The sequence below is a fragment of the Adiantum capillus-veneris genome, chromosome 8 (genome assembly GCF_014529385.1).
Source record: "Adiantum capillus-veneris isolate H3 chromosome 8, ASM1452938v2, whole genome shotgun sequence".
Lineage (NCBI taxonomy): Eukaryota > Viridiplantae > Streptophyta > Polypodiopsida > Polypodiales > Pteridaceae > Adiantum > Adiantum capillus-veneris.
Window position 1 is genome coordinate 95,222,692 of NC_140938.1, and position 26,503 is coordinate 95,249,194.

Consider the following 26,503-nt stretch of genomic DNA (forward strand, 5'->3'; position numbering starts at 1 on the left):
TTGAACATTAGAAACTTGCTTAGACAAACAGTATTTTTGTAGAGGTGATGGTAGTCCAATGTTATGGCATTCGCACTGGTCCTCCAAGGTTATCAGTTTGAAGAGAGACACCTGAAGATAGATGTATAGGAACTTCCGGTTGTAGTCTTCCATGGTTTTTGTGGCAAGCATTTTTAGGTTACCTCACCCAACTAGAAGTTGCACTTTAAAGAGGGATGTCATGTAACTCCAGGTAAAAATATTCTTGAAAGCTTGCCAAGCCCTTGGAGCGTGCGGCTTGGTAGCTATAGAACTCCACCACTGCATAGCATTGTCTTTGAGAAAAGTGGTGGCTCGAAAGATCTTTAATTCTTCAATGTAGTTCCCCAAACCATAAATAATGTCAAACTATTGCACAAACTGTAAAGCTTTCCTTCTATCTTTTTCTCTTGAGAAAGGGAGAAATTTTTTTTGTAGAATCTCGAATCGTTATCTTGCTCTTCATGCTCTTCCCGTATGCTTTCAAAAAAGCAGACACTTGAAGCTTTGATACCACTATAAGGGAGGGCATGACATGCCAACAAGAAAGAACAGACTTTTGGCACTTCAGAACAACTAAACAGAGAGAGAGAGAGAGAGAGAGAGAGAGAACATGTGAGACACGTACTCGCGGAGTTCCACTCCCAGACAACACTGGCCTGGCATCCCTTTCGGTGTTCCTTTGTATTGGGGTTCGAGTTAAAACCTCTAACACAAAAGAACCTGAAGATGTGGCCATGGGGCCTAAAGGGGCTAGGGCTTTAAAACCTAACCCGACCGACTTTTGGAGCATTGGTAGCGGGGCCTAGCCCTAAAAAAATAGAGCGCGATGGCTGGAGTATATTTCCGTGCTTTGTGCTTACATGCTGACCTGGCACGCTATACATTAACATGCTGACCTAGCAAGCTGTATGGATTTTCGCAATTTGCGCTAGCTTCTTTTGGCAAAAATTTTGACACGTGCTTTTGGAAGCAGATGCTTTTGGGGTTGAGTGCATTTGGATGAGTGCTTTTGGGGCTCTGCTTTTGGGCATCCCTTGTACTATTCATAAGTGCCCTAAAAGCCAAGCATCTAGACGTGATCTCGGAGAGAAATTGACCCTCGAGGAGTTGTACCTTTGTGAAGCAATAATAAAGAAATACCAGAAGGAGCCTCAGTCTTTGGGGCCAATGCATCTGAGAACACAATTCCGTCGTTCCGTGTCGACTCTTTTTTTCTCTCTCTATTCAAGTGTTGCTATTGAAGTTGGAGTGTTGCTATTGACTTCCCGCTTGGAGTGTCTAAGCTTGTAACAGGTTCTTTCTTTGGACATTTCACAAGGATGTTCCCTTGTTCCCTACAACCGTAACACTTGCACTCTTTGTAGTATTATACACATGCTGCTCTACTGTCAATTTCTTTTGTTTGTTACCATTCTTCTTTTTGTCATCCGAAGACTCGTTTCCTAATGAAGCAGACACTCGCTTGTTCGAAGGATAGGTGGAATGCATGTCACAACCTTCCTTGGCATGCGCCATAGGCTTCTAAATAGTATGAGACTTTTGCTTCAATCAGTACCGCCAAATCCCTTTCGGAGGACCACAACAAAACTGCTCCACTTGCTCTATACAGGGAATCCTCCAACAAGAAGCTACAGGCAAAACGGTATCCCAAAACCTTCTAGCAATAAGTAACCAAAGTGTCTTCCTTCGTCATTCGCAAATGGTTGCAAGCCATGATGACGTCCTCTTCATACTCCTCTGTCAACCATGTCGAAGTGAAGATTCTTTTGAACATTACCCACGACTTGGGTGCTGTCTTGTGTAAAAGCAGGGTCGACCACCGTGTTGGTGCATTACCTTTAAGAAAGGATACCACCTTTCATATCTTGGAGGCTTCTGAGAAACGACCTCCAAAAAAGAAATGTCAAACTACTATATGAATGCAAGAGCTCGATGGGTATCCTTGAAGTCTGAAAAAGTGTCAAACTTTACTGCTTGGACTCCTTGGTCTTCTTTCTCTTTTTCTCTAGTAGGTAATCAGATGGTTGGTAGCATAAGGTGGTTCTGCTTCTTTCCATAAATAGTCCCAAATGCATGGGAATCATTGTCCAAACTCTCAAAGGATAAAGTGTTCTCCTCAGATGTTACAATATTTGCTGTGCCTTCTAGACTTCTTGAATCTACTTTTTTTTGTCTTTCTCCGTTTCTTTTGCTCCTTTTCCTCCTCATTGGAATCCGAACTCTCTGCACAGTCTTAAGACGAGGACCAAAACGGAGAACTGGGCTCATGCTCGAAGCGAACATGCATCCACGTGGCTCAAGTGCAATGTTGTAAGGTGCAGCGGAATGAATGTTTGCGCTTTGCTCAAGATGAGTGCTCCGAACTGTGCTCAAGGTTCCTTTTGTTCTTATGGAAGGTAGAGCCTTCCGTTCTTAATGAGAGAGTGCTATGATCACAAACAAAGTGAATGGACACTGTGCGTGCAAGTGAATGAGACTGAGAGATAGAGAGAGAAGAGAGATACGACACCAGAGACGTTGTAAAACCCTCCTCCGAAGGCCCCACTCTCGTCGGCGAGAGTGGTCTACTTATGATTGCACAATATGGTACAAATGGAATGCATGAGACTGATGCAAGTCTAGGCTATGTCGACGATGACGACGGTGATGATGACGACGACTTTAGGGCTGAAATCTGTGGTCTTCTAACTGCTGAATTTCGGGGCTGTTTCGGTGGCTGAAAATGACTGTTTTGGCTGCGTTTTCGAGGCTAAAATTGGGGGTGTATCTGCAACCAATTAGGCTGAATCTGCTGCGTTTTTATGGGCTGCTGAATTTGCGTTTTTGTCTGCTGAAAATCTGCGTTTTCATTTGCTATGTTCTGGGCTGAAAAACGCCAATGAGACTGCAGCGTTTTGGCTGAAAAACGCTAGTGCTTGTTGCAGGTGTTGGGCTACCGGTCATGGGGAAAACGCCAGGCTGAGTATGGCGATGACACAAGGGCTGGAAACGCCAAGGGGAATCGGGTACTGCTGATGCGGGAAACTGCTAGGACAGAAAACGCTAGGTGCTTGAGGGTGTTGGCGATGACGGCAACGGAAAACGCCAAGGGTTCTTGCTGGGTTCTGCTGAGAAGGTGCCTGTTGAGCATGTGCTCCTGCTGCCTCTTCTGCCAGAAAGTGCTAACTTGGGTTTGCTTATATATTAACTTACCCAATTTGCCCTACTTAGTTCCCAACAAAAGTCACTTAATAAATAAGTGAAAAATGTCAAAAATAGGGAAAAATAGGATAAAGTCACTTGAAAAATCCCCAGATTGACTCTGATGGAATCTGATGGAAATGCTTATGCTTATGCGGTGTGCAACCAGAGGATATGCATCTACACTAAGTGATTGGGCATGCACGGTCTACGAATAGACTCACAAAAGTGCCAGATCACTTCTAATCTAGACTGACTGGACTGACGAGAACTCTGTTATGGTGTAGCTTGTCCACGGACACATAGGGTTGGGATGTGTCACGTGACAAATGCGCACATGACAACTACCCTCTTTGCAAAGGGATTTCCGACCTAGATAGCAGCGATATCCATCTAAATTGATCTTCTTCCGAGAATGCTTTGTCCTCTTTATCAGCCGATTGGCTTTTTGCTCACGAGCGTCACCAAACTCTTCTTGTGAGTACAGTTTTTCTTTTCTCCACTCAGCTTTGCTAGCCGGCTTGAGAGGTGAGTGGACAATGTCTTGCCATCGTGAATGAAATCTTTCAAGTGGGTGATTCTTTAGATACTTTACGTATTTTGAGTCCTTGGAGTACTTCATCATTCATTTGGCACACATGTCAACCTGTAGTTGCGTCGGTACTCCATCTTGTCGAGATCTCTCGTCGAAAATGGGCCATGGTCCTCTCGAGTAGGTTGTGTAACGGGAGGGCACTACGTGCCAACAAAAAAGAACAAACTGAACAAACTTTTAAGCACTTCAATAACAACTGAACAGAAAGAGATGCACAACACATGACATGCAGAGTGGCAGAGTTCCACCCCAAGAGAACACTGGCCCCAAACAATTGCGTCCCTTTTGGTATTTCTTATATTGCTTCAACTCAGTACAAAGTCAGTGGCTCTGCTCAGCATCCACTCCCGCGAGAATGCCAAAGAGAGAGAGAGAGCCCACCCTTCGCATTTAAAGGCCCTAGGCCCATCCAAAAGCAATTTACATAAAAAGCAGTTAACTCAAGAGCATCTGCTACTGCAAAATCAAGGCGTTCATACACTTGCCACATTAGCAATCAGTCAGTGTGGATCACAAGTGTCCATACAATACCATGTCAGCATGTCAGCGCGATTTACGTATCATACAGTGCCACGTTAGCATGACAACGCGATTTGTGGATCATCCCTACAGTCCTGCCACATCATGAGCTAGCTGCACAAATTTTTTTTTTTAGTGTGTGCGTCTGCTTATTTAGGCGCCATCAGATAGAGTCCTATGAACTTTAGTTATTTACTCCACTCGGCGCGGATCTGTAAATTTGTGAGAACTTCTGCTTTTTCTACTGCTGCTAGAGTTTAGGCCCTTCGACCGAGATCTACAAGTTGGCTAGGGCTAGGCTCAAGAAGCCCTAACCTGCCAGGTCTTCAGTGGCTTGACATGTCAACAGTTTGTGACATCTTCCCTTCTTGAAAGAAGAGTAATCATCCGCAATTACACTTTATCTACAAAACAACTCAATTTAGCTCAAAATATCCTAGGGTCATTCAATTTTCTCATTCCATATCGAAGCTCTTGGTATTTTGGCGTAGCAAAAATTAGCCATCACACCGAGGCCACGTTGATCTTTAGCAAGTGTCTTGATGCACTAAAGTTACATACCCAGGCAATCTCACCCAATTAGGAATATCCAGCGGTTGACAAATCACAATGCAACACAAATGCTCACATATGCATGTTACAAGACTCAACGAATAGCACCGTTGAGCACTCCTCCCAGGTAGACGTCTTAGGCATGAAGCTACTCAACGACTACCTCCTCACTCTCCCCGCAAATAACCTAAAAAGGTCCGAGCCATGAGCTTAGAGGACTGATACAACCAAACGCTCCCCTCGCTTGGAGGTTTCAAGCATACAACTAAACGCTCCCCAGACACCCGGTCTATGTTGTTCAAAGCTTCCCTGCATACTACTAAACACTCCCCAAACACCCAGTTTGCATCGTTCCGCGCTTTTCCAACATATGACAAAATGCTCCCTAGACACCCAGTTTGCATCATTCCGAGGTTTCAAACAATATCAACATCAATTCTCTTCAATACTCCTCCCGGGAGTAAATCACAAATCATTGAAACCAATATTAAAACCACAATCAAGCGATTCTCAATCGGCACCAAGACACAGATAGCGTCCATTTTAGACAAATTCCAAACAATATCGTCAAACAAATTCTCAAAAAAAAAGTCTAAATCAAACTTTAAAAAAACATTCTCAATGTATCTTAGTCAGTCGAGCTAAAAAAGATGATTGGCTTTCCATCCTAAGACCTCCACCAAAATTAGGGTTAGGTTCCTTCCATAAGGTTGTAGCCGACCGCTCCATGGTCCATAAGGTCTTGAATGGTCGACTGGCTTGGACAGACAGTGTTCCCATAGTGGTGGTGGCAATCCATGGAAATAGCAATCACACTAGGCCTCCAAGGTCATTCGCGCAAGGAGAGACACCTGATGATAGAGTTGTTGCTTGGTCCAACCTCACGGGCCAAGGACTCCGTTTTGAGTGGTCCTCAACTAGCACGATGATTGTGATACAGGAGGGCTGGCCTACACTCTAGCCTCCCACAGAGACTATGCCTCATGGCAATCCAGCTTGATACTTTCCTGGTGGTGTGCACCACTAGTTAGTTGGGGAAGATACAGAGCATGATGCCCAAGCACTATTGTAACTTGTATCACTCGGGGCTGTAGAAGGTTTTGGCTAGATTCAAGCATCCATGTCTTGGAATCAGCTTCCTATTCTCCCTATCTATTGGTTTTTTCCCTCAGCTTTGTCCTTCGTAGAGATCTTGAGGGGTGTTTTGACTATTGGTTGTATCTTGTAATGTGGCTTCATGATGTATTGTAATTGGCAAAGTCTTACCTTTTATAATATCAACACACACACACACATAGAGAGAGAGAGAGAGAGAGAGTACTTATGTCTCTAAAACATCATGTGGCCAGTGAGATAAAAACACTACATTCAATGAAATCTCTCTCTCATCTAGGGAGAGAAAAGGCTAAAGCTACAAGCTGATAACAGTCTATCTAATGAAATAGTCTCAAAATGACAGGATGTCCAACATCTCGTAGTGGCAAGAGAGTACTGGCCTATGAGTGTCTATATCATCCAAATGTCATAAAAATTTGAAATACAACAAAAAACGGGAGGGAAAGAAAGAAAGCAAGCTTTATTCACGTCTTCCGTAGAGTGAACCCAATCTATGAGACAAATTGGCATTCATGAGTCTCCTACAGCTATTCAAAAAAAGGACAAAAGTACAGCGTAAAAGTATTCTACGATAAAAAATCGGAAAGTGAAGGTAGAGAGAGAAATGAAATGAAATGAAATGAAATGTTATATTAACGTCTTCAAAAGGCCAAAGTGACCTATGAGACCAGAAAGTTGCAATGTGGTGGATCTGATACAAAGTCAGAGTATCAAGATGACAAAATGACAAAATCACAAAATAAAATACTATGGAATCCTAAACTGCTAGGTGTGAACTAAGCAGCTAGCTGGGATAGCAGCATCGGTGGCTGGATTTCATCAATCTCCTCCATGGTCAGTAGTCTGACCGGGCGTCGTGCATGTCGGGCCAAAGTGATCCGAATCCTCTGATGCAGCCTCCGTCGATGCTATGTAGTCCTCCGCAGTCGTGGGCATCTGGATCTCCCCAGCTCGGTCGCTCGGTCGATCAGTGTGCCTCTGGTGTGAGGCGACGAGCTCTGCTATGGTAGTAGCTCCTCCCAGTGTCCAGTGGCAGCTCTAGAGAAGTCTGTGATCTGTCTCTGAGACAGGCTAGCCTCTCCACTCATCAAGCTCTCTCTGTGTCTGCGCAGCTCATGCAAAAACAAACCCAGGCATCTTTGATCCTCATACCGCATGACTCTGGGGAGTGGTCCAAAGCCCTCTCTAAACAAGCAATGGAAGCGGCCTCGTATCTCGTAGTAGACGGGGCAGTGGCATGTGTAGTGCAACTCTGTCTCAGGCTCGATGTCACACAAGGGACATGTCCTGGCCTCCGTTGGTACTTCGCTGTATCTCCCAATCTCGATCCGCAACTGGTGTGAAGATGTGCGTATCTGGCCAATAGCACATCGTATCCCATGAGACAAGTATGTGTCCATGTATTTGGGCCTCGTCACAAAACCATCCTCCGTAAGCTCGAGAAATGCTCTTTGTAGAAAGCCATCTTCGTGCCAAACTCCTGTGCTGGCTGTATCCATGTCCTCCTGGTGTCTAACTAAGTCAGGCCTTGGCGGATGAGCCAGGTGATCTCGGACTGTGTAAGAGTCAGAGAGGGTGCATCCAGTGAGTATTGGAAGGGAGGTAATCTGTCTATGCTGAACCCATGCGCCTGAAACTATGATGTCATCTCCCCATACCAGCATGTAACAAACCGTTGACGTGTCAAAGCCTAAAGAATGGAGCCAACTTACAGATGTGGCCGAGGGGCGGGGCCCAAAGCCTAATTTCTACTAGAAACCCTAATTCTGGAAACCCTAACCCTAAGGGCAGCAGGGAGATTTCCGAAAATTGCGCTAGCTGATGACGTGGCAGGCTGTACGGATTTCCGTGATTTACGTTGGCAGCTTTTTGGCTTTGCTTTTGGACCAGATGCTTTTGAGTTTGAAGGCTTTTCACTGTAATTGCTTTTTAGGCGAAGGGCCTTTAAATATGAGGCTAGGGCTCATTCTCTGGCATGCTTCCTGGAGAAGGTGCAGAGTTTGGAGTACCGGCTTGTACTGTGTTGATGCAATAAAAAGAAATATCGAAAGGGGCGCCAAGGTTTGGGGCCAATACTCTCTGGGGTGGAATTCCGCCACTCCGTGTCGCGTGTCGCCTCTCTCTTTCAGTTCAGTTATTATTGAAGTGCTAAAAGTCTAATCAGTCTGTTCTTTTCTATTGGCACGTGGTGCCCGCCTTGTGACAACCAGCATGTTGTATCTCCCTGCATGGACTCAAGTGCAAGCCGGGCATATATGTCTCTGGGAAGTTCCCACATGCGGTGTATGAAGGAGACATATCTGGTGAGTGCCTCAACCACTAGTGGAGGAGCAACTAGCTCTGCTCGGACAATAGCACGTGGTACTAAAGCCTTAGCTCTAATGAGCCGCAAGATCATAGAGACCAAGGGCTTCTCCATGTCCCCCCATATATCAATGCGGCCTATCCTCCCGTGATGATCCAATGAAGGTCCCCAAATCAGCTCCATAAAGCAATGCAGAGGCCACCAAAGTGTCAAAGAGCCAGAGCTTCGTCCGAGGCACCTGAAACTGAACATGTGAACACATCCTTTCCAATCTACCCAATGCTGCATGGGCTCTGGTCAATCTAGTCTTAGCTGCCCTCCTCAATGAAAATGCTGGCCCACTAAAAACCACTTCAAGGTAAGTGTAAGCATTTGTATACTCCACTGTCTCCTGGCCGTATGTGAATGCAGGCGCTGACCTCCTAATCCACTGTGTGGTGGTATTAAATACAATGACCTTGGTTTTACCAAGGTTGACAGACAAACCACTTTCTCGGGCAAACCCAGCGAAGCATCCAAGGTATGTTGCATCGCCTCCGGAGAGTCGGAGATCAACAGAATATCATCAACATATAACTATAGTGGAATCCATGTCCCTGCCAGTTGTGTACCTCTATCACCATCTCTCTCAATGTAGTCAAAAACCTCATCCACATACATACAAATAGAGTAGGAGAGAGCGGGCAACGCTGCTTCACTCCAGTGTGGATAGACCCTCTGAGGTGCGTACATGCCCCACTATTGACCTGTATAATGCCATGACCCCCCAAATGAGCTTTGTGGGTACTCCCATCTGTTGTAATATGCGCATCAATCTAGCTCTACGTACTGTGTCAAATGCTTTGCGGAAATCCACAAAGCTACAATAGATCCATCTCCCATTTGATATGTCCTCCTCAATGATGGCTCTGAGTGTCAAGATATGGTCAAGAGTAGAAAAACCCCTCCTGAACCTTGCCTGCCCGGCTGCGCGTATCCCCTCCTTCTCTGCCCATCTACTCAGCTCCTACTCAAGAATAGATGCGTACAACCGTGCCAATGTGTGTCCAATCATGATAGTGCAATAATTCCTAGGCTCCATAGGGTGTCCCGAGTTGAAGATAGGTACAATAGTAGATAGGCTCCAAGTATCAGGAAAGCCCTCACACATGGCACGGTTAAACATAACTGCTAGAAGCTCTGCTAGTAGATCTCTGGCATGCGTGAAATGCTCAGCCACTAAGCCATCATGATCATATGCTCTCCCAGTCCTCATCCTGTCAATGGCCTTCCTCACCATCTCAGCGGTGAAAAAAGCACATGTCTGTGGGCATGGATCAGGGGGGTCGGGAAGGGGGGGCTGCTCAGGAACTATGTACAGAGATGATGCGTACCGGCCCCACGCCTCTATAGAAGTGATGGCAGTGTGTGTGTGTGTGTGTGGGGGGGGGGGGGGGGGGGCTCATGAAAGAGCCGCCATGCCTCACGTGAGTCTTGACTCAAGAATAGCTGGTATAGATCCTGCTCTAGGCGAGCCAAAAATGCCCTCTTCTTCCGCCACACTAGGTGTCGGAAGTCAATGTGACTGTCTGTAAGTGATATCCCCCAAAAGCACCTCCCTCTGAAGTCTAGCTCTAGTGTCCCGACATTCCTCATCATACCAACTGTTTTGGGGCATGCTCCCTGAACGGCGTCTCTGCTCAGGCTGGGTATGTGGGTATGCCTCTACTGCTGTATCATGTAGTGTCTGTGTAAGTATAGTAGTAAGCTCATCCAGAGGTCGCCCTGGCTCCTCTGTGCACAGGCGTATGTAGATCTCATCTCCCGTGTGAAGGTGTAGCGAGTAGGGGCTGCTGCCCATGGCCTGTGTGCTACACTAAACTGGAAAGAGATGGTCAACGACACAAGAGCATGATCCACTGCCACACCAACACGTATGGGTCCAACCGTGAGATCCTGGATACTAGAGATGAGGCTCAGCTGTGCCATGACATAATCCACTGTGCTGGCTCCATGTCTGTGTGGAAAGCATGTAAAACCCCCCGCAGCAGGAAATCTCTGTAGGCCATTCAAGATGGCCAATCCATGTGCAATCCCCATGTCTATCAAGTGTCATCCATACTTAGTGTGTTCCCCATCCTGTGATAGCTCTCTCAGCATCTCCTGTGAAGTATCATAAAATATTGTCTGATGATGGGCAGTCCTAGCATTGAAATCCCCTAGAATGATGATGTCACCTCTAGAGAACAGTGCATAAACTGACGTACTCGAGGGAAAGTAGCAAATAGCAATGTAAAAGATATCTGCCTATCACGGCGCATAGATCCATTACAATTCAAGGTGGCAACTTTGAGTGTGGTTCCATAGGTCTCGCACCGTCATGTGGAGCGCCACTCTACAATCACCACCCGACCATCTCTCTAGAAGGCCGTCTTTCCCTTCTCCCTTGCCGCTTGAATCTCTAGCATTACCTCTCTCATATGCGCAAGCTGTGTGAGAGTGAGGTCATCTCCAAGGAATATGCCCGTTTTCTTTAGTGTAGGACGCCTCTTCAAGAAGTCTTTCTTTGCCTCCATGGATAGGAAACGGATGATTAAAGCTCTCTTTTGAAGTCTCCCCATTTCCTTGTGTCTTCTTCCCTACCCTCCATGCCTTTGTATGAGTAGCCTCACTACCCATCATGCGGAGAAGTTCTTCGACTTCCCCTTCCACATCACCTCGGTCTTTTAGACCAATTATTCTTAGATGCAAAGCTCTAGTTTTCCTTCGCTGCTCTTCTTATAGAGTCATGTTGATGATTGTAGGAGTGGGGACAGATGTGGTTTCTTTCCCTTTTCCTTACTTAGCGACTTCTATCCATTTCTCGGTCTCATCCGCCTTCTTCTGTGTCTTTGTGATCACATCCATCCACGAGGACGTCTTTACCACATTCTGTTTCTCCTCCTCTTTGATCATCCGTACTTGCTCCTTGATGACCTTGATTTCCTCTATCACCAAAGGCTGGAATTCCCCTTCCTCTAGTCCACTGCTTGCTCTATCAGCAAGCTCTCGCTTGAGGGCTGAGACCTCTTCTTTAAGTGCTTTGGAGTTCGCCTTAAGTGCTTGTAGCTCTGCGTTCAAGTCCTCTTTCTCTTTCTTCCATTGCGCGCCTTCGTTGAGAAACATTTGAAGAAGGTTGGCCTTCTCTTTCCACCATCCCTCCGTATATGCTTTCCATTCTTTCATCTCCCTTTCCATTTGTGTTATCCGCTTGTTTGTAAGCACAAAGGTTGCCTTCGGATGGGGCTTACACACTGGCGAAGTGCTCATGACCTCCATCAAAAACACAATCTACACTTCTGCAAGAGAGGCCAACCCACTATGTCCACATCATGCATCCATCCATGTCCCACATAATGCATACATATGTTTTCCTCATATCAATCATACATTTTTTACTTTTTATTTTCTGATTTTCTGCTAATCCTTGCAATTTCTGCCTTTTGTAAATCTGCAGGTCCTTGCAATTTCTGCCAAAAAAATCTCTAATCTGAATTTTTTTTGAATTTCCTGTATTTCTGAATTTCTGCCTGTGGGGGGGGGGGGGGGCGCTGGCTGGTCGAGGGGGGTTGGGAGTGGCGCAGCAGGCGAACAGCAGCCAGCAGCATCAGCGTGGTTGGCGCGAGCAGCAGCAACGTGGGTGGCATGTAACAGCAGCAGCAGCATGGGAGCAGCGCGTGAGCAAGGGGGCAAGAGGGGTATCGCACGTGAGACTTTCATGGCAGCAGGTATCGCGCGTTCAACCTTCACGGCAGAAATGAAATGAAATGTTATATTAACGTCTTCAAAAGGCCAAAATGACCTATGAGACCAAAACGTTACAATTGGTGAATCTGATGGTGAATCTGATACCATGTCTGAGTATGGAAATTACAAAGTTACAAAGAACCAACACTAAGACACTAAGGAGAAAGGAAATGGTCAGTACTCTGGTTGGGCGTCTTGCATGTCGAGCTAGAGTGATCTGTATCTTCTGTTGCAGCCTTCGTCGGTAATTAGAGACCCCCGGAGGTCGTGGACGTCTGGATCTGCCAAGCTCCATGGCTCGATCAAGCAGTGTACCTCTAGTATGAGTAGGCTCTGAGATCTGCTGTAATGACTGCTCCGTTGGCTCTCCTCTGGCTGGTGTAAAGAAATCTGTGATTCGTCTCTGAGACTGTCTTTCCTCTGATGTCGAAAGCAAGCTCTCCCTAAGTCTGCGCAGCTCTAGCAGGAACAATCCGAGAAACCTTTGATCCTTGTATCTCATGACTAGAAAAAGGTCCGAACCCTTCTCTGAACAGGTAGTGGAAGCGGCCGCGTATCTCATAGTATGCCGGGCAGTGACATGTGTAGTGCAGCTCTGTCTCTGGCTCTAAGTTACATAGGTGACATATCCTAGCTCCTGCAGGCACCCCTCGAAATCAGCCAATCTCGATTTGGAGCTGATGTGACAGGGAGGGTGCATCTAGGGAGTATTGAAGCGGAGGTAATCTATCCATGTTGAGACCATGCGACTGAAACCATGCTGTCATCTGTCCATACCAACATGCTGTGTCGCCTTGTAGAGGTAGTTGTCGAGATGACTCCAAGGCAAGCCGAGCGTATCTGTCCCTGGGGAGATCCCATAGACCGTGCATAAAGGAAACTGATGTCGTCAATGCCTCCACCACGAGGGGGGGGGGGCGGCTAGCTCAGCTCGGATAATCTCATGTGGTACTGAGACCTTAGCCCGAATCATCCGAGCGATCATAGAGACTAGAGGCCTCTCCATACATCTCCATCCATCTGTGCTCGCAGATCTCCCATGGTGGTCTACCGAGGGTCCCCATACCTGAACTCCATAGAGCATAGCTGGAGTCACTAGAGTGTCAAAAAGCCAAAGCTTTGTTCGCGGTTCCTAAAACTGAACCTGCGAACACATCCTCTCCAGTCCTCCCATAGCTGCATATGCTCTCGTCAGTCTAGTCTCTGATGCTCTCCTTAGTGAAAACACTGGTCCACCGAAGACTACCCCAAGATAAGTATATGCATCTGTGTACTCCACAGTCTCCTGGCCATACATAAATGTGGGTGCCGACCTCCCGACCCACTGTGGTGTGGCGTTGAACACCATAAGCTTGGTTTTCCCCAGATTGACAGACAATCCAGTGTCACGAGCAAATGTATGCAGAGCATCCAAGTGACGCTGCATCCCCTCTGGAGAGTCTGAAATCAGCACAATATCATTAGCATATAGTAACAACGGAATCCATGTCCCTGCTAGTTGAGCCCCCCTGTCCTCCTGACGCTCTATATAGTCCGAAAACTCATCCACATACATCCCAAAAAGAGTCGGCGATAGGGGGCATCCCTGCTTTACTCCAATAGTGGAGAGAGGGCCATGTCATACATTCCCTCAGTGGTGCGTACCCGCCCCATCACTGTCCTGTATAGAGCCAGAATCCCCCAAATCAGCTATGTAGGCACACCCATGTCCTGTAATCTGCATATAAGTCTGGCTCTCGACACTGTGTCGAAAGCTTTGCGGAAATCCACAAAGCTACAATAGATCCTCTTGCCATGGTGTCTACCCTCCTCAATAATAGCTCTGAGTGCCAGAATCTGGTCAAGAGTGGAGAAACCTCTCCTGAAACCTGCTTGCACTGGTGCTCTTATGCCCTCTCGCTCTGCCCATCTACTCAGCTCCTGTTTAAGAATGGATGCATACAACCTAGCTAATGTGTGACCAACCATGATGGTGCGATAATTCCCGGGAATCATGGGATCTCCTGACTTGAAAATAGGGACAATCATGGACATACTCCAAGTATGAGGGAAGCCTTCATACATGGCTCGATTAAACATCATAGCCAGGAGCTCTGCGAGCATATCTCTGGCATGGATGAAGTGCTCTGCTACCAGACCATCATGATCATGTGCTCTCCTTGTCTTCATCCTGTCAATAGCTTTCCTTACCCCCTCGGCAATAAAGAAAGAACATGTGTAAGGGCATGTCTCTAGTGGGTCCAGTAGAGGTGGTTGTCCCGATGCTGTGTAGAGAGATGTGGCATATTCCCCCCATTTCTCAATGGAGGTGACCGCTGGTGGTGGTAAATGTTCGTGGAATAGCCTCCATGCTTCGCCTGAGTCCTGACTTATAAATAACTGATACAGATCTTGCTCTAGCTGGGATAAATAAGCCCTTTTCTTTCGTCGCACTAGGCGGTGAAAGATAATCCGTGATTGTCTATGTGTGGTAATACCCATGAGCACTTCCCTTTGTAACTTGATTCTCATCTCTCTACACTCCTCATCATACCGACTGTTTTGGGGCATTTTTCCAGATCGTCTCCGTGTAGGCTAGCTGTGGGGGTATGCTTCTGATGCTGCATCATGGAGCGTCTCTGTCAGTATCTGAGTGAGTTCATATAGTAGTCGTCCTGGCTCCTGGGTGCATAGCTTCCTGTATATCTCATCCATATACACAGAGTCCGTCTCCCTCATGAAGGTATACCGGATGTGTGTAGGGACCTCTCCTAATGGAGCTGCGCTGAACTGAAACGTCAGGGTGAAGGACAAGATAGCATGATCAATTGCTACTCCAACTGCCCACCATGAAATCTTGAAAGAATGGAATGAGACCTGGCTGGGCCATAACATAATCCACTGTGCTTGCACTATGTCGGTGTGGAAAGCAAGTAAAACCTCCAGCTGTCGAAAATCTTTGTAGGCCATTCAAAATGGCCAATCTATGTGCGGTTCCCATATCTATCAAGTATCTGCCATATTCTGTGTATTCCTCATCTTGTGATAATCTGGATAGACCCATCTCTATAACATATAGCTCCCTAAGAATTTCCTCGGAAGTATCATAAAATATTGTCTAGTGGTGGCCAATCCTAGCATTGAAATCCCTTAGTATGATAATGTCACCATCCTTAGAAAACTCCCATATGTCATTATCCAAAATAGCAAAGAAGGATTGTCCCCTAGGTGATGCATATACTGACGTCAGTACTAGGAGGAAAGTAGCAGATAGCAATGTAGAGGTATCTGCCCGTCTCTGCCCTGAGCCTCACCCACATGTACCTAGCATGCTCATCCTTGCGCGCTATATATATCAATGGCTGCAACTCCTCCCTGAATAGAATTGCCACTCCCCCTGAGCCTCGTCCTCGATGCTCCGATCTGGTCTCTTGTCTGCAGGCTGTCTCTGTAACAGACTTGGACACTCCAAGTCAAGAATCAACCGCGACAGCACCAAATAACCACTTCAAAACAATTCACAGATCACAATAGATTTGCATTGGCCCGGCGGAGTTCCGTGCCTAGAGATATTGGCCCCAAAGACTGGCGCCCCTTTCGGTATTTCTTTTTATATTAATCAATCATCAAAGTACAAGAGAGCGGTTAGGGTTTCACTCTCAGACTCTGCGTCCAGATGCTCTGAGAAGTGAGGCCCTCACCACTAATTTAAAGGTTACAAGGGATGCCCATAAGCAGAGCCCCAAAAGCTTTTAAAATCAAAAGCATCAGTTCTTTCTCTCTCTTAGAGTCTTTTCTCTTTTTTTTTTTTAAAAAGCAAAAGCAAAATTCGCGTCGCTCATCATTTTCCAAATTTTTTTTTTTATTAATCCGCCTCCGCGCTTTCCGGAATTTAGGGTTTTTGGCAAAAATTAGGGTTTGCAAGAATTTTAGGGTTTCTCGCAGAAATTAGGGTTTCTGTTGTCCGCCACGTTATCACTTTGTGACATACCCCCCTCTTGAAAGCATTGTAATCGACCGCGATTACGCCTGCAAAACCGACAAAAGCCATAAACCGTCTTAGCAGACACTGACTGTTAGTACCTACGTACTAGGAACGCACATCTAGCACATGTACAAAATCGACAGTCACATCACAGGACATCACCAGACATCACAGGACATCACATGACATTCAACATTCATTCGGATCTTAGACCATGATTTATCGGCAATGTAGCTAGCAATCACATCTAGGTCCAATCGGGACCTCAACGATGTCCAATTGACTAACCCCTATTGCAACCATGTCTATTCAAGATCAATCAGACCAAAATGCTGCAGTCATTTCGGCCAATGCTCGGTGTAATGGCAACATCCCATCCGGGTGCCAATTGAACTACCTCCGCCTGTGGCGTCAGTCTGTCGGGCGTAGTTCCAAATCGAGCCGCCAATTCCAAGTGAAAAGAAGTTGGCCTTGGCTCCTTCAAAAGAGCTTCCTGATCCTTCACTTTGCCCCGAAAGCGGCAAAGTTTGTACTTTCATTCATTAGATTCGGTGCAGGTCCCACGCCATGTGGTACCAGTTCTGCTTTTCTATGTGCCTTTTCTGCCACATTCCTCAGCTGCTCTCGAACTCTCAGACCTGTCGTCGTTTTTATCATTCTGTTCTTTCTGTGCCTTATCAAGGCACTTTGCGGAAATATGTCCATGTTCCCCGCATCCAAAGCACTTTCCCTCTCTCATGAATCGAGCTCTCTCCTCAGGAGTAAGCCGGGGTCGTGCATCCTTTTTTTTCTTTGGGTTGCTCTTTTTCATTCTATTTTCATTCCCAGAAGTCTGTTCGGCTCGTTGTGTCATGGCCTCATCTGTGGGGTAGGTCAGACTGCCAGAGTGAATGGCAAAGCCCCGCTTCGCATGACTCATCAACTCCTGAATAGAAGCTGACTTCTGTTCCAAGCAGTGATCTCGGATCTCTGTAGGTAGACCCAAGGTAAACCGCTCAATCTGTTCTCTGAACGAGATCTTCTTGAATGAAGAGGCGGGTAGAAAAGAGTTCCAGAATCTTTCACAATAAGCATTGATTGTATCTTTCTTGGTCATTCGAAGATGGTTCCAAGCAGCTCGTATATCTCGCTCAAACTCTTGAGTCAACCAATAAAAAGCCTCTTGAATTTCAGCCATGTAACTGGCACAGTCTTGCTTAATAGAAGCGCGGACCAGCAAGTACGAGCATTCCCCTTAAAGTAAGAGCCAGCTCTCCGAATCTTGGAGTGCTCTGAATAGCATCCTCCCGCGAAAGCGATGTCAAACTGCTGTATAAAAGACAAAGCCTTCGAAGCATCTGAGTATCCTGAAAAGTATCAAACTTGATCGAGTGGCCACCTTCCTTAAACTCTCGGACTTTCTTGCTTTTATCTTCGAGAAAGTCATACTGGTTGGCTTTGTAAAAATTCTTCTTGTTCGCATAAAACTTTCCGTCATCGGAATCTGAGCTGTCTGTAGACGAGTCCTCAGTAGAACTGTCAGTCTCTGGGCGAGATGTAGCCTTCTTTGCCTTTTTCTTGCCCGTTCCGAAGCTTTGCTTCTTGCTCCGCTTTTTACCTTTTCTGTCTTGTTCGCTCGAATCCGAGGAGCTAGAAGAACTGTCAGAAGAAGAAGAAGAAGAACTGGGTAGGTCTTCAAACTTGACGCGCTTCTTCAATTTCTTTGCCTTGTCAAATGTCGACCGACGACCCAAATATCCCGGGAAGTCAGTGCCTTTCTTTTGCTTTTTGCTGTGCTTTTTGGCTTTCTTTTGCGTGTCAAAAAGCTGAGCAATCCATACATCAACCACGTTCTCCAGTTCCTTCTCCGTATATTTCTTGGAGGCAGAAGGTTTCTTAAGAGCGGGTTTCGGGAGTGGTGTTGTGGTTCTCTGCCACTCCATCTGTACCTCTTCCAAAGAGGTCTGGTTCATATATTTTGCCATCTTCGGGTCCTTGGCAAAATTGAGCATCATCTTTGTTGCATCGCCAATCAACTGGCGACGCTCTATCTCTCGCCGCTCCGCCTAAGTAGGCCAAGGCGGGCCATACTCTCTGCCTGAATCTTCGTTGTGATCCCAGCCCGCATCTCCACATGCAGAGGGAGTCGACTGATCATTGCCTGAAGCCATAGGTGCCGCGGAAAAAAAATTCGGGGATCGAATTTCCCGTAGAAGAGAAATCGGCCGTGCTCTGATACCACTGTAACAGACTTGGACACTCCAAGTCAAGAATCAACCGCGACAGCACCAAATACCCACTTCAAAACAATTCACAGATCACAATAGATTTGCACTGGCCCGGCGGAGTTCCGTGCCTAGAGATATTGGCCCCAAAGACTGGCGCCCCTTTCGGTATTTCTTTTTATATTAATCAATCATCAAAGTACAAGAGAGCGGTTAGGGTTTCACTATAACCGGCCCGTAGGGCGGTAGGCGTTGGCTTTCACCCGAAATTCTTTACTTTAAGCACACACACAGAGCACTTTGTAAAGGAGGCCTGTAACGGGAATTAACACTTAATCACACACACGGCTCGGAAGCTAGAAAGCTCCGAGCAGACGCCGACAACCTGTAGGCCCCAAAATTGGCGCCCCTTTCGGTATTTCTTTATTCTTTAGAAGGGTAAATTACAAGGTAAGGTCCTGGGAATCCTTCACGTGTATCCACCTAGATACCATTTGATTTGGCCAAATTTCGGCAGCATAACAGCCCCAAAACTTGCACGAAACCAATTCCCTTGCTGGAACTCGCTTGCACTGTCGTATACCCTCTGATTCCTATCCAAAAACAGTAAATTCAACACGCTGTATTTACTGGTTTTTGCCCTGTTTTCAGCCCCAAACAGTCCCCTAACTGTCCTCTGCCAGTGGGGCACGATTCCCAATGATCCTGGCGTCCGTATGGCTGGAAAACAGTGAATTTACAGCGCATACACAGAGCTGATTTTGCACCTGTACGGTGAGGTTATGACCCTCACCAGTGCCTGTTTTGGAGCAGCAGCTAGCTACCCCTGTTCCTGCTCAAGGAGGCTCTTGCCTCAGCACAAAAGCATGAACCCACACAACTGTACATCAGTCAAATGAGTAGCCCTCTTGTGGGGCATCACATAACTGCACGTAGGGAAGACAGAGCAGTGTGTAGTGTGCAGGGCATCACTCCTAGCACCACACTGTACATGAGAGGGAAAGGAAGCACTCCATAGCTCTTAACCTGTGACAAAAGCTGAAATGAGGCCTCTCCCAGCATAAAAATCAGCGCCCATTTTTCTGCAAGAGGAAAGTTCACGAAAATGTGACATTTGGCGCATTTTCAAGCATTTGCCCGTTTCGGGTTCGCCGCTTAAAAATATCCTGACCGGTTGCCCAGTTGACTTCACGGCAGAGTTATAAAATGTTCCCCTAGTCATACCGGAGGTAATGACGCGAACACATTTCACGGCCCAAAATAGCAGTTCCCTAAATTTTAGGAGATGCTTCCGTTGGGTTCCCACTGGTCTTCTGACCATCTATCCTCATTGGAGCCGCATCCACAAATGCAATGTGGCCCAACTGTCGGATACTTTTTGTTGGTAGTCCCACCTTGACTTTACGCCTTAATTGAGTTCACTTCCTAGTATCCACCAACTTGCTAAGTGCGACGGGGGGACCTATATGATCTTGCTCTGAGCCTAGACATCCTCTTACCATACGAATTCCAGTGCCGACCACTTCCCGTCTGCGGGTGAATCTACCGTTCACATTGGCCATACAATGTCCGACCGTTTGCTACTTCAAAAAGAGGGTCTTAAACAAATAAAATAAACCCCATTGGAAGAAACCACCAACCAAGGTTAGCAGTTGCCACATCTCTGTGACATGGTTAATAACTGCCACGTCCTCGTGACATTCACTCTCAGACTCTGCGTCCAGATGCTCTGAGAAGTGAGGCCCTCACTACTAATTTAAAGGTTACAAGGGATGCCCAAAAGCAGAGCCCCAAAAGCTTTTAAAATCAAAAGCATCAGTTCTCTCTCTCTCTTAGAGAGTCTTTTCTTTTTTTTTTTTTTTTAAAGCAAAAGCAAAATTCGCGTACTCATCATTTTCCAAAACAAAAAAAAAAAAAATTAATAATCCGTCTCCGCGATTTCCGGAATTTAGGGTTTTTGGCAAAACTTAGGGTTTGCAAGAATTTTAGGGTTTCTGGCAGAAATTAGGGTTTCTGGCAGAAATTAGGGTTTCTGCTGTCCGCCACGTCATCACTTTGTGACAGTCTCCCATCTATATCCGTTCAACTGTGGCATGGATTGCCCAGGGGCTTGATGCGTCTCAGAGTAGAAGATAATGTGAGCAATCTGCGAGAGGGTGAGGTCATCTCCAAGAAAGATGCCAGTCTTCTTTAGAGTTGGTCTCTTCTTCAGGAAGTCCTTCTTCGCTTCCATGGAGGGGAAGCGGAGAATGAGTGCCCTTTCCTTCGAGGTTTCTCCGTTGCTCCCGCTTTTCTTTGTGCCCACTCTCCAGGCCCTCATATACGTCTGCTCTGCTCGTTCACCCCCACCAGAGTCATGAGTTCTTTCGCCTCTTCCTCCACATTATCTTGGTCTTTGAGGCCACATATCCTTGCGTGTAAGGCCCGCACACGTCTCCTTTGCTCCTCTTCTAGTGTCAAGTTGATGATGGTTGGTGTGGGGGTGGGGGTTATTTCCTTGCCTTTCCCTTTCTTGACAATCTCGATCCATTTTTCAGCCTTTTCTGCTTTTTGTTGGGTCTTTGTGATGACATCTACCCACGAGGTCATCATTTCTTTATGTTGCTCCCCACCTTCTTTGATGGCCGGCACTTGTTCCTTAATCGTGTTAAGCTCTTCAATTACTGAGGGTTGAAGCTCTCCCTCTTCGAGGACAATCTGCGATCGCACCTCTGCAAGCTCTTTCTTGAGTAGTGCAATTTCCTCATCTTGGGCCTTCACACGATCCTCGAGTGTATGTATCGTGCTTTCCTGTGCTGCCACGCGCGCGTCGAGTATGTTGATAGTACCTATGAGGTGTCGGTTGATCATGCTGATGGACTCGCTCAGCTCTTCTTTGGGATGGCATCCTCCACCGGGTCATGTTTGCCATCCTGCTTCCTCATGGTCGGAAGGCCGCCATAGGAGAGTGAGAGGGATATAGGAGTAAAAAGGAGAGGCACAAGGGTTGGTTTTTTTTGTTCTTTCTTTTCTCTCTCTCTACGCGGCTAGGCTTTCTCTATCTACGCTTGCAGGTTTTTTTTTAAACCCCTCTTTCTCTCTCTACGCTCGCAAACTCTCTACCTCTCTCTCTCTCTCTCTCTACGCTCTACCCTCTTTCTCTCTCTACGCAACATTTTCCTCTTTCTCTCTCTACGCCCTGTTTTTCCCCCTCTTTCTCTCTCTATGCTACTTTTCCCCTCCCCTCTTTCGCTCTCTATGCTCTAGGTTAGGCTGGGTTGGCGCGCGAGCAGGGGGCAGGGTGAGCAAGGGGCAGGGCGGGAGAGTAGGGGATCAGGGCGCAGCATGCAAGCAGAGGGCGGGGATGCAGGGGGCAGCGCGCGAGAAGGGGGCGGTCGTAGGGGCAGCGGGGGAGCAGAGGGCGGGGGTGCAGGGGTGCAGCGCGCGAGCAGGGGGCAGGTGCAGGGGCAGCGGGGGTGTAGGGGGGCAGCACACGAGCAGGGGGTGGGTGCAGGGGCAGCGGGGCTAATAACAGGGGCAGCAGGGGAGAGGGCGGGGGTGCAGGGGGGGTGGGTGCAGAGAGAGAGAGAGAGAGAGAGAGAGAGAGAGAGAGAGAAGGGGAAAGGGGGCTAATAACAGGGGCAGCGGGGGAGCAGAGGGCGGGGGTTGTAGGGGGCAGCACGCGAGCAGGCGGCAGGTGCAGGGGCAGAAGGGGTGCAGGGGGGCAGCGCACGAGCAGGGGGTGGGTGCTGGGGCAGCGGGGCTAATAACAGGGGCAGCGGGGGAGCAGAGGGCAGGGGTGCAGGGGCAGAGAGAGAGAGGGGAAGGTGGGGGGGGGGGGGGGGGGGGGGGGGGGGGGGGGTACAATATTCCTTACCTACTCTGATCAGCCTTGCCAGTCCACAAAGGAACATTTGCTTGGTATGCTGTGCCCAGCTTCACTTTTGAGATAAAACTTATGCCAGCAGGCTCGCTAGAGCAATCTGCACGGCCAATATCATAAAATCTTCCCATCCTTCGTTTCTGCTTTCTGCATGCGCTACAATACCAGTCATCTTCTCTATCAAAATGCTTAGGATTTAGGCGAGGAAGACAGCAAGACAAGTGGAAGGACTCCTGGCACTCATCACAGATGACGGTGCTATTAGTATTTTCAAGAACTCGGCATATCTTGCATCGTTTGGACAAACACTTGTCACCCACAAACCCTGGGTGTGGAGCACAACTAGGAAAACTTTGAGAGAGGTAATATTCTCGGGTATTCAAGACCCCATATTTACGTAATAATGAAACGCACTGCTGAAACTCGAAAGCCGCCTCCTCCTTGGTAATATCTCGGGATCGAGGCTTTGGCTGTGCCTTCAAAAGCACAGCTGGTTCGGCTGAATTTACAACTGATACCACATCATCTCCCTGCTTTGCCAAGGCCTCCACTTCATTCTCATCTGATAACTTAATTTTCCTCCTACCACATGCATCAGGCACAATGACAGCAGGTGTTTTGAATCCGTCCTCATTCTTGTCCGGTATAACCTTGCTAGTAGTCAGTCTCGATTTTTTCTGCTGAGCCGTCTCTCTTTCCAGCGGAGTGCCCACCCTTTTTCCGAGCTGCTTTTGATCAAATTTCTGATGACACCGCCTAGCAGCCTGTTTCATTGACAGGCTTCCTTGTCCTTTTGTTTCGACAATGCTCTGCTTTGTAATCATTTTCATACCTGCGTCTACTGAGCTCGAGTCCTTAAGCGAGTTATCTTCATCACCATGCGTAGCTTTAAATGCTTTGCCGCCCTTAAATCCACCACTCAGGCTCTGTGTGTGAGAAGTCAATCCATTGCTTTGGAGACCCTCTTGAGAACTGCCCCCCTTACAAACTGCCTGAAGCCCATTTTGTGGTTCCGTTGCATTGAGCTCCATCCTTGCTGGCTTCAGTTCATTGGCAACATCAGCTGTGAGATCAGCACCAATACTGGCCTCAGAGGAGACAGAGAGATCGACGTAGATAGACAGGCCCTTTCTTTCACACGTAACTGTATCTCTTTCAGCATTACAGTTTAGGCCATCAAAATAGCTGGCAGCCGTTCCTGAGGGTGTATCCCTCAAAGAATTTAAGCTAAACTGGTCCCAACTCATCCACTGTAACTGCGCTGACATCTCCTATAAATAAGTACAAATGAGAAGCTACAAAAACGTTTTCTTGATAGTCCATTCAACCAGATGAAGATACAACCTGAAAGATGAACAAACTGATGAGCTCAACAAATAAAGCATGCCTTGTCTTAAGTCTTCCTTAGATATAAGTTAAGAGTTACAGGAATCCTGCCATCTAGAACAGCCTCACCCCAAGTAAAACCTTGCAATATTGGCAAAAACACGACTGTATCTATTCTCCGAAGCTTACACAAGAAAAGAGGCACACTTTTTCTACACAACTGTGAGTATAAAAAAACTTCCAATAATGGGAACTTAAAAAGCAGTTGCCACAACTTGAGACTAGAACACTGTGTAACTTGCCTTAACCAAAGCAGAAACAATGATACAGTTAAAAAGGAGAATCGTTGGTTGTCTTGAAAGGTTAAAAATGCCTACCTGCATTTTGTAATATGCAAAGCCTTTGCTAATTAGTGTACATACTAGCCTCATAAGAAAACCTTCAGTGCACAAATCTCAACGGGCAAATTACACAGCAAAAGCCAGGTAAAAAGTGGGGTAACTTTCAAAATTAGAACAAATCAATCCATGATTGGATGTCAATCTCTCGGATCTCTTTAATTTTAACTTTTAATCATAATGCTATTATTCCAGCTTTCAATAATACTGCTATTGAAGGAAATTGCTCCTTGTAACACAAACACTTTCCTTATTACTATTAAGAGTAAATTGATCTACTATAGGGTCCAAAATAGATTGAATCGTAGGGGTGAGCCTAGCATATTCCCCATAATGTCTGCTTTCTCTAGCCACATCGTCGTCGTTCTTGGTTTGACCCATGTAATAGAGACTACCTAGTTAGTGATGTGAGACATGATTATTCCCTAGCCATGATGCAGCAACAATGCCTACTGAAAGTCATGTTCTCCGAGTAATGTGATTACCATTCTCACTCTGCATCATGAAGTGTCGTCTTGTTCATCCATCCTAACACTTCGAAGCTAGGCGAACGACATAAGCTTAATCTCATTGTGTAATTACTTTTTTAATGAGACACTCTCTCTAATTAGTCCCCCATCATCACCTAATCATTTCTTGATAGTACTTGAGATGTGGGACATGTTATTGGTCAAATCCTCCTATAGTGCTCAACCTTGACCTAATTAATCAGCATTCATTGGAGTGCACTCATATTATCCCTCATTTTGTATTATTAATTAAGTCAATATTTCCCCTTTGTTAATCCAATAATTACTTGTTTATCTCCAGCTCTCTTCGTCCCAGCTACATGGACACACATATGTCTCATGGTTTGCGGTGTCCCATTGGTCAGATACGCACATCCTCACATCAGCTGGAGATTGAGACTGGTAGATTTAGAGGGATACCAACAGAGAGTAGGATATGCCGCTTATGCCAGTTAGAGCCAAAGACAGAGCTACATTACATATGTCATTGCACAGTGTACTATGAGATACGGGGTCGTTTCCACTACTTATTCAGAGAGGGTTTCTCTAGGGTCATGAGTTATGAGGATTAGAGATGTCTTGGGCTATATCTACTTGAGTTACACAGATATAGAGACACTTTACTGGGGACAGATAGAGAGAGACAGTCCCAGAGACAGATTGCAGATTTCTTTTCACTAGATATGGGACAGCCAGAGGAGCGATCATCATTGCAGAGCTCAGCCCGCACTCAATCGACCACTACCGGCAATCTCATCGACTGAGCACTGGAGCTACGGAGATCTAGACGGCCACGATTGAGGAGAGGGGCTACACAGCATCGACGGAGACTACAGCAAAGGATTCGAGCCATACTCTCTCAATATCTAGAGTGCAAATGAGGATGGATTCTAGTAGTAGTATCTAGTTCTTTTGTACCCAGACATGGTATTAGATTCACCATTTTGTAACAGATTGGTCTCATAGGTCATTTTGGCCTTTTGAAGACGATAGAACATTTCATTTCATCTCTCTCTCTCTCTCTCTCTCTCTCTCTCTCTCTCTCTCTCTCTCTTCACACACACACACACACACACACACACACACATACACACAAAAGCAGGGCATCAAGTGAGAGGAGAGAGCTAGTTTGGGAGTTGTAACAGACTTGGACACTCCAAGTCAAGAATCAACCGCGACAGCACCAAATAACCACTTCAAAACAATTCACAGATCACAATAGATTTGCACTGGCCCGGCGGAGTTCCGTGCCTAGAGATATTGGCCCCAAAGACTGGCGCCCCTTTCGGTATTTCTTTTTATATTAATCAATCATCAAAGTACAAGAGAGCGGTTAGGGTTTCACTCTCAGACTCTGCGTCCAAATGCTCTGAGAAGTGAGGCCCTCACCACTAATTTAAAGGTTACAAGGGATGCCCAAAAGCAGAGCCCCAAAAGCTTCAAATCAAAAGCAATTGCTCTCTCTCTCTCTCTCACAGAGAGTCAAAACTTGAAAGCAAAAGCATTCTCTCTCTCTTTCTCATATTAAAGAGAAAAAGCAAAATTTGCGTCGCTCATCATTTTCCAAAAAAAAAAAAAAGTTAGCCTCCGCGATTTCCGGAATTTAGGGTTTTTGGCAAAAATTAGGGTTTGCGGGAATTTTAGGGTTTCTGGCAAAAATTAGGGTTTCTGCTGTCCGCCACGTCATCACTTTGTGACATACCCCCCTCTTGAAAGCATTGTAATCGACCGCGATTACGCCTGCAAAACCGACAAAAGCCATAAACCGTCTTAGCAGACACTGACTGTTAGTACCTACGTACTAGGAACACACATCTAGCACATGTACAAAATCGACAGTCACATCACACGACATCACAGGACATCACAAGACATCACAGGACATCACATGACATTCAACATTCATTCAGATCTTAGACCATGATTTATTGGCAATGTAGCTAGCAATCACATTCTGGTCCAATCGGGACCTCATCGATGTCCGATTGACTAACCCCTATTGCAACCATGTCTATTCGAGATCAATCAGACCAAAATGCTGCAGTCATTTCATCTATCAGTTCCTGCACTCACAAGAAGTCAAGAACAAATCAGTATCATAATCAGGAATTCCATTTCATAAAGTAATCCAGCGGAATACTGTCAGCTCTCAGTATCCCTGAAGCTCAAAGAGACATCAGTGACTTT

The 26,503-nt window shown here is 46.4% G+C and overlaps 1 protein-coding gene across 10 annotated transcripts in view; it reads right to left on the bottom strand.

Moving 5' to 3' along the window:
- LOC147452585 (uncharacterized) overlaps positions 1–26,503 on the bottom strand; it is a 132,661-nt gene that overhangs the window by 69,443 nt on the left and 36,715 nt on the right. For all 10 annotated transcript variants that reach the window (XR_015188907.1, XR_015188909.1, XR_015188908.1 and 7 more), the window contains exon 2: positions 22,078–23,427. Coding sequence is in view for 6 of the 10 variants with exons in the window: in XM_086518218.1 (XP_086374344.1) it covers positions 22,078–23,351 (1,274 nt within the window). In the remaining 4 variants the exon portion in view is untranslated. The remainder of the gene's footprint in view (positions 1–22,077; positions 23,428–26,503) is intronic.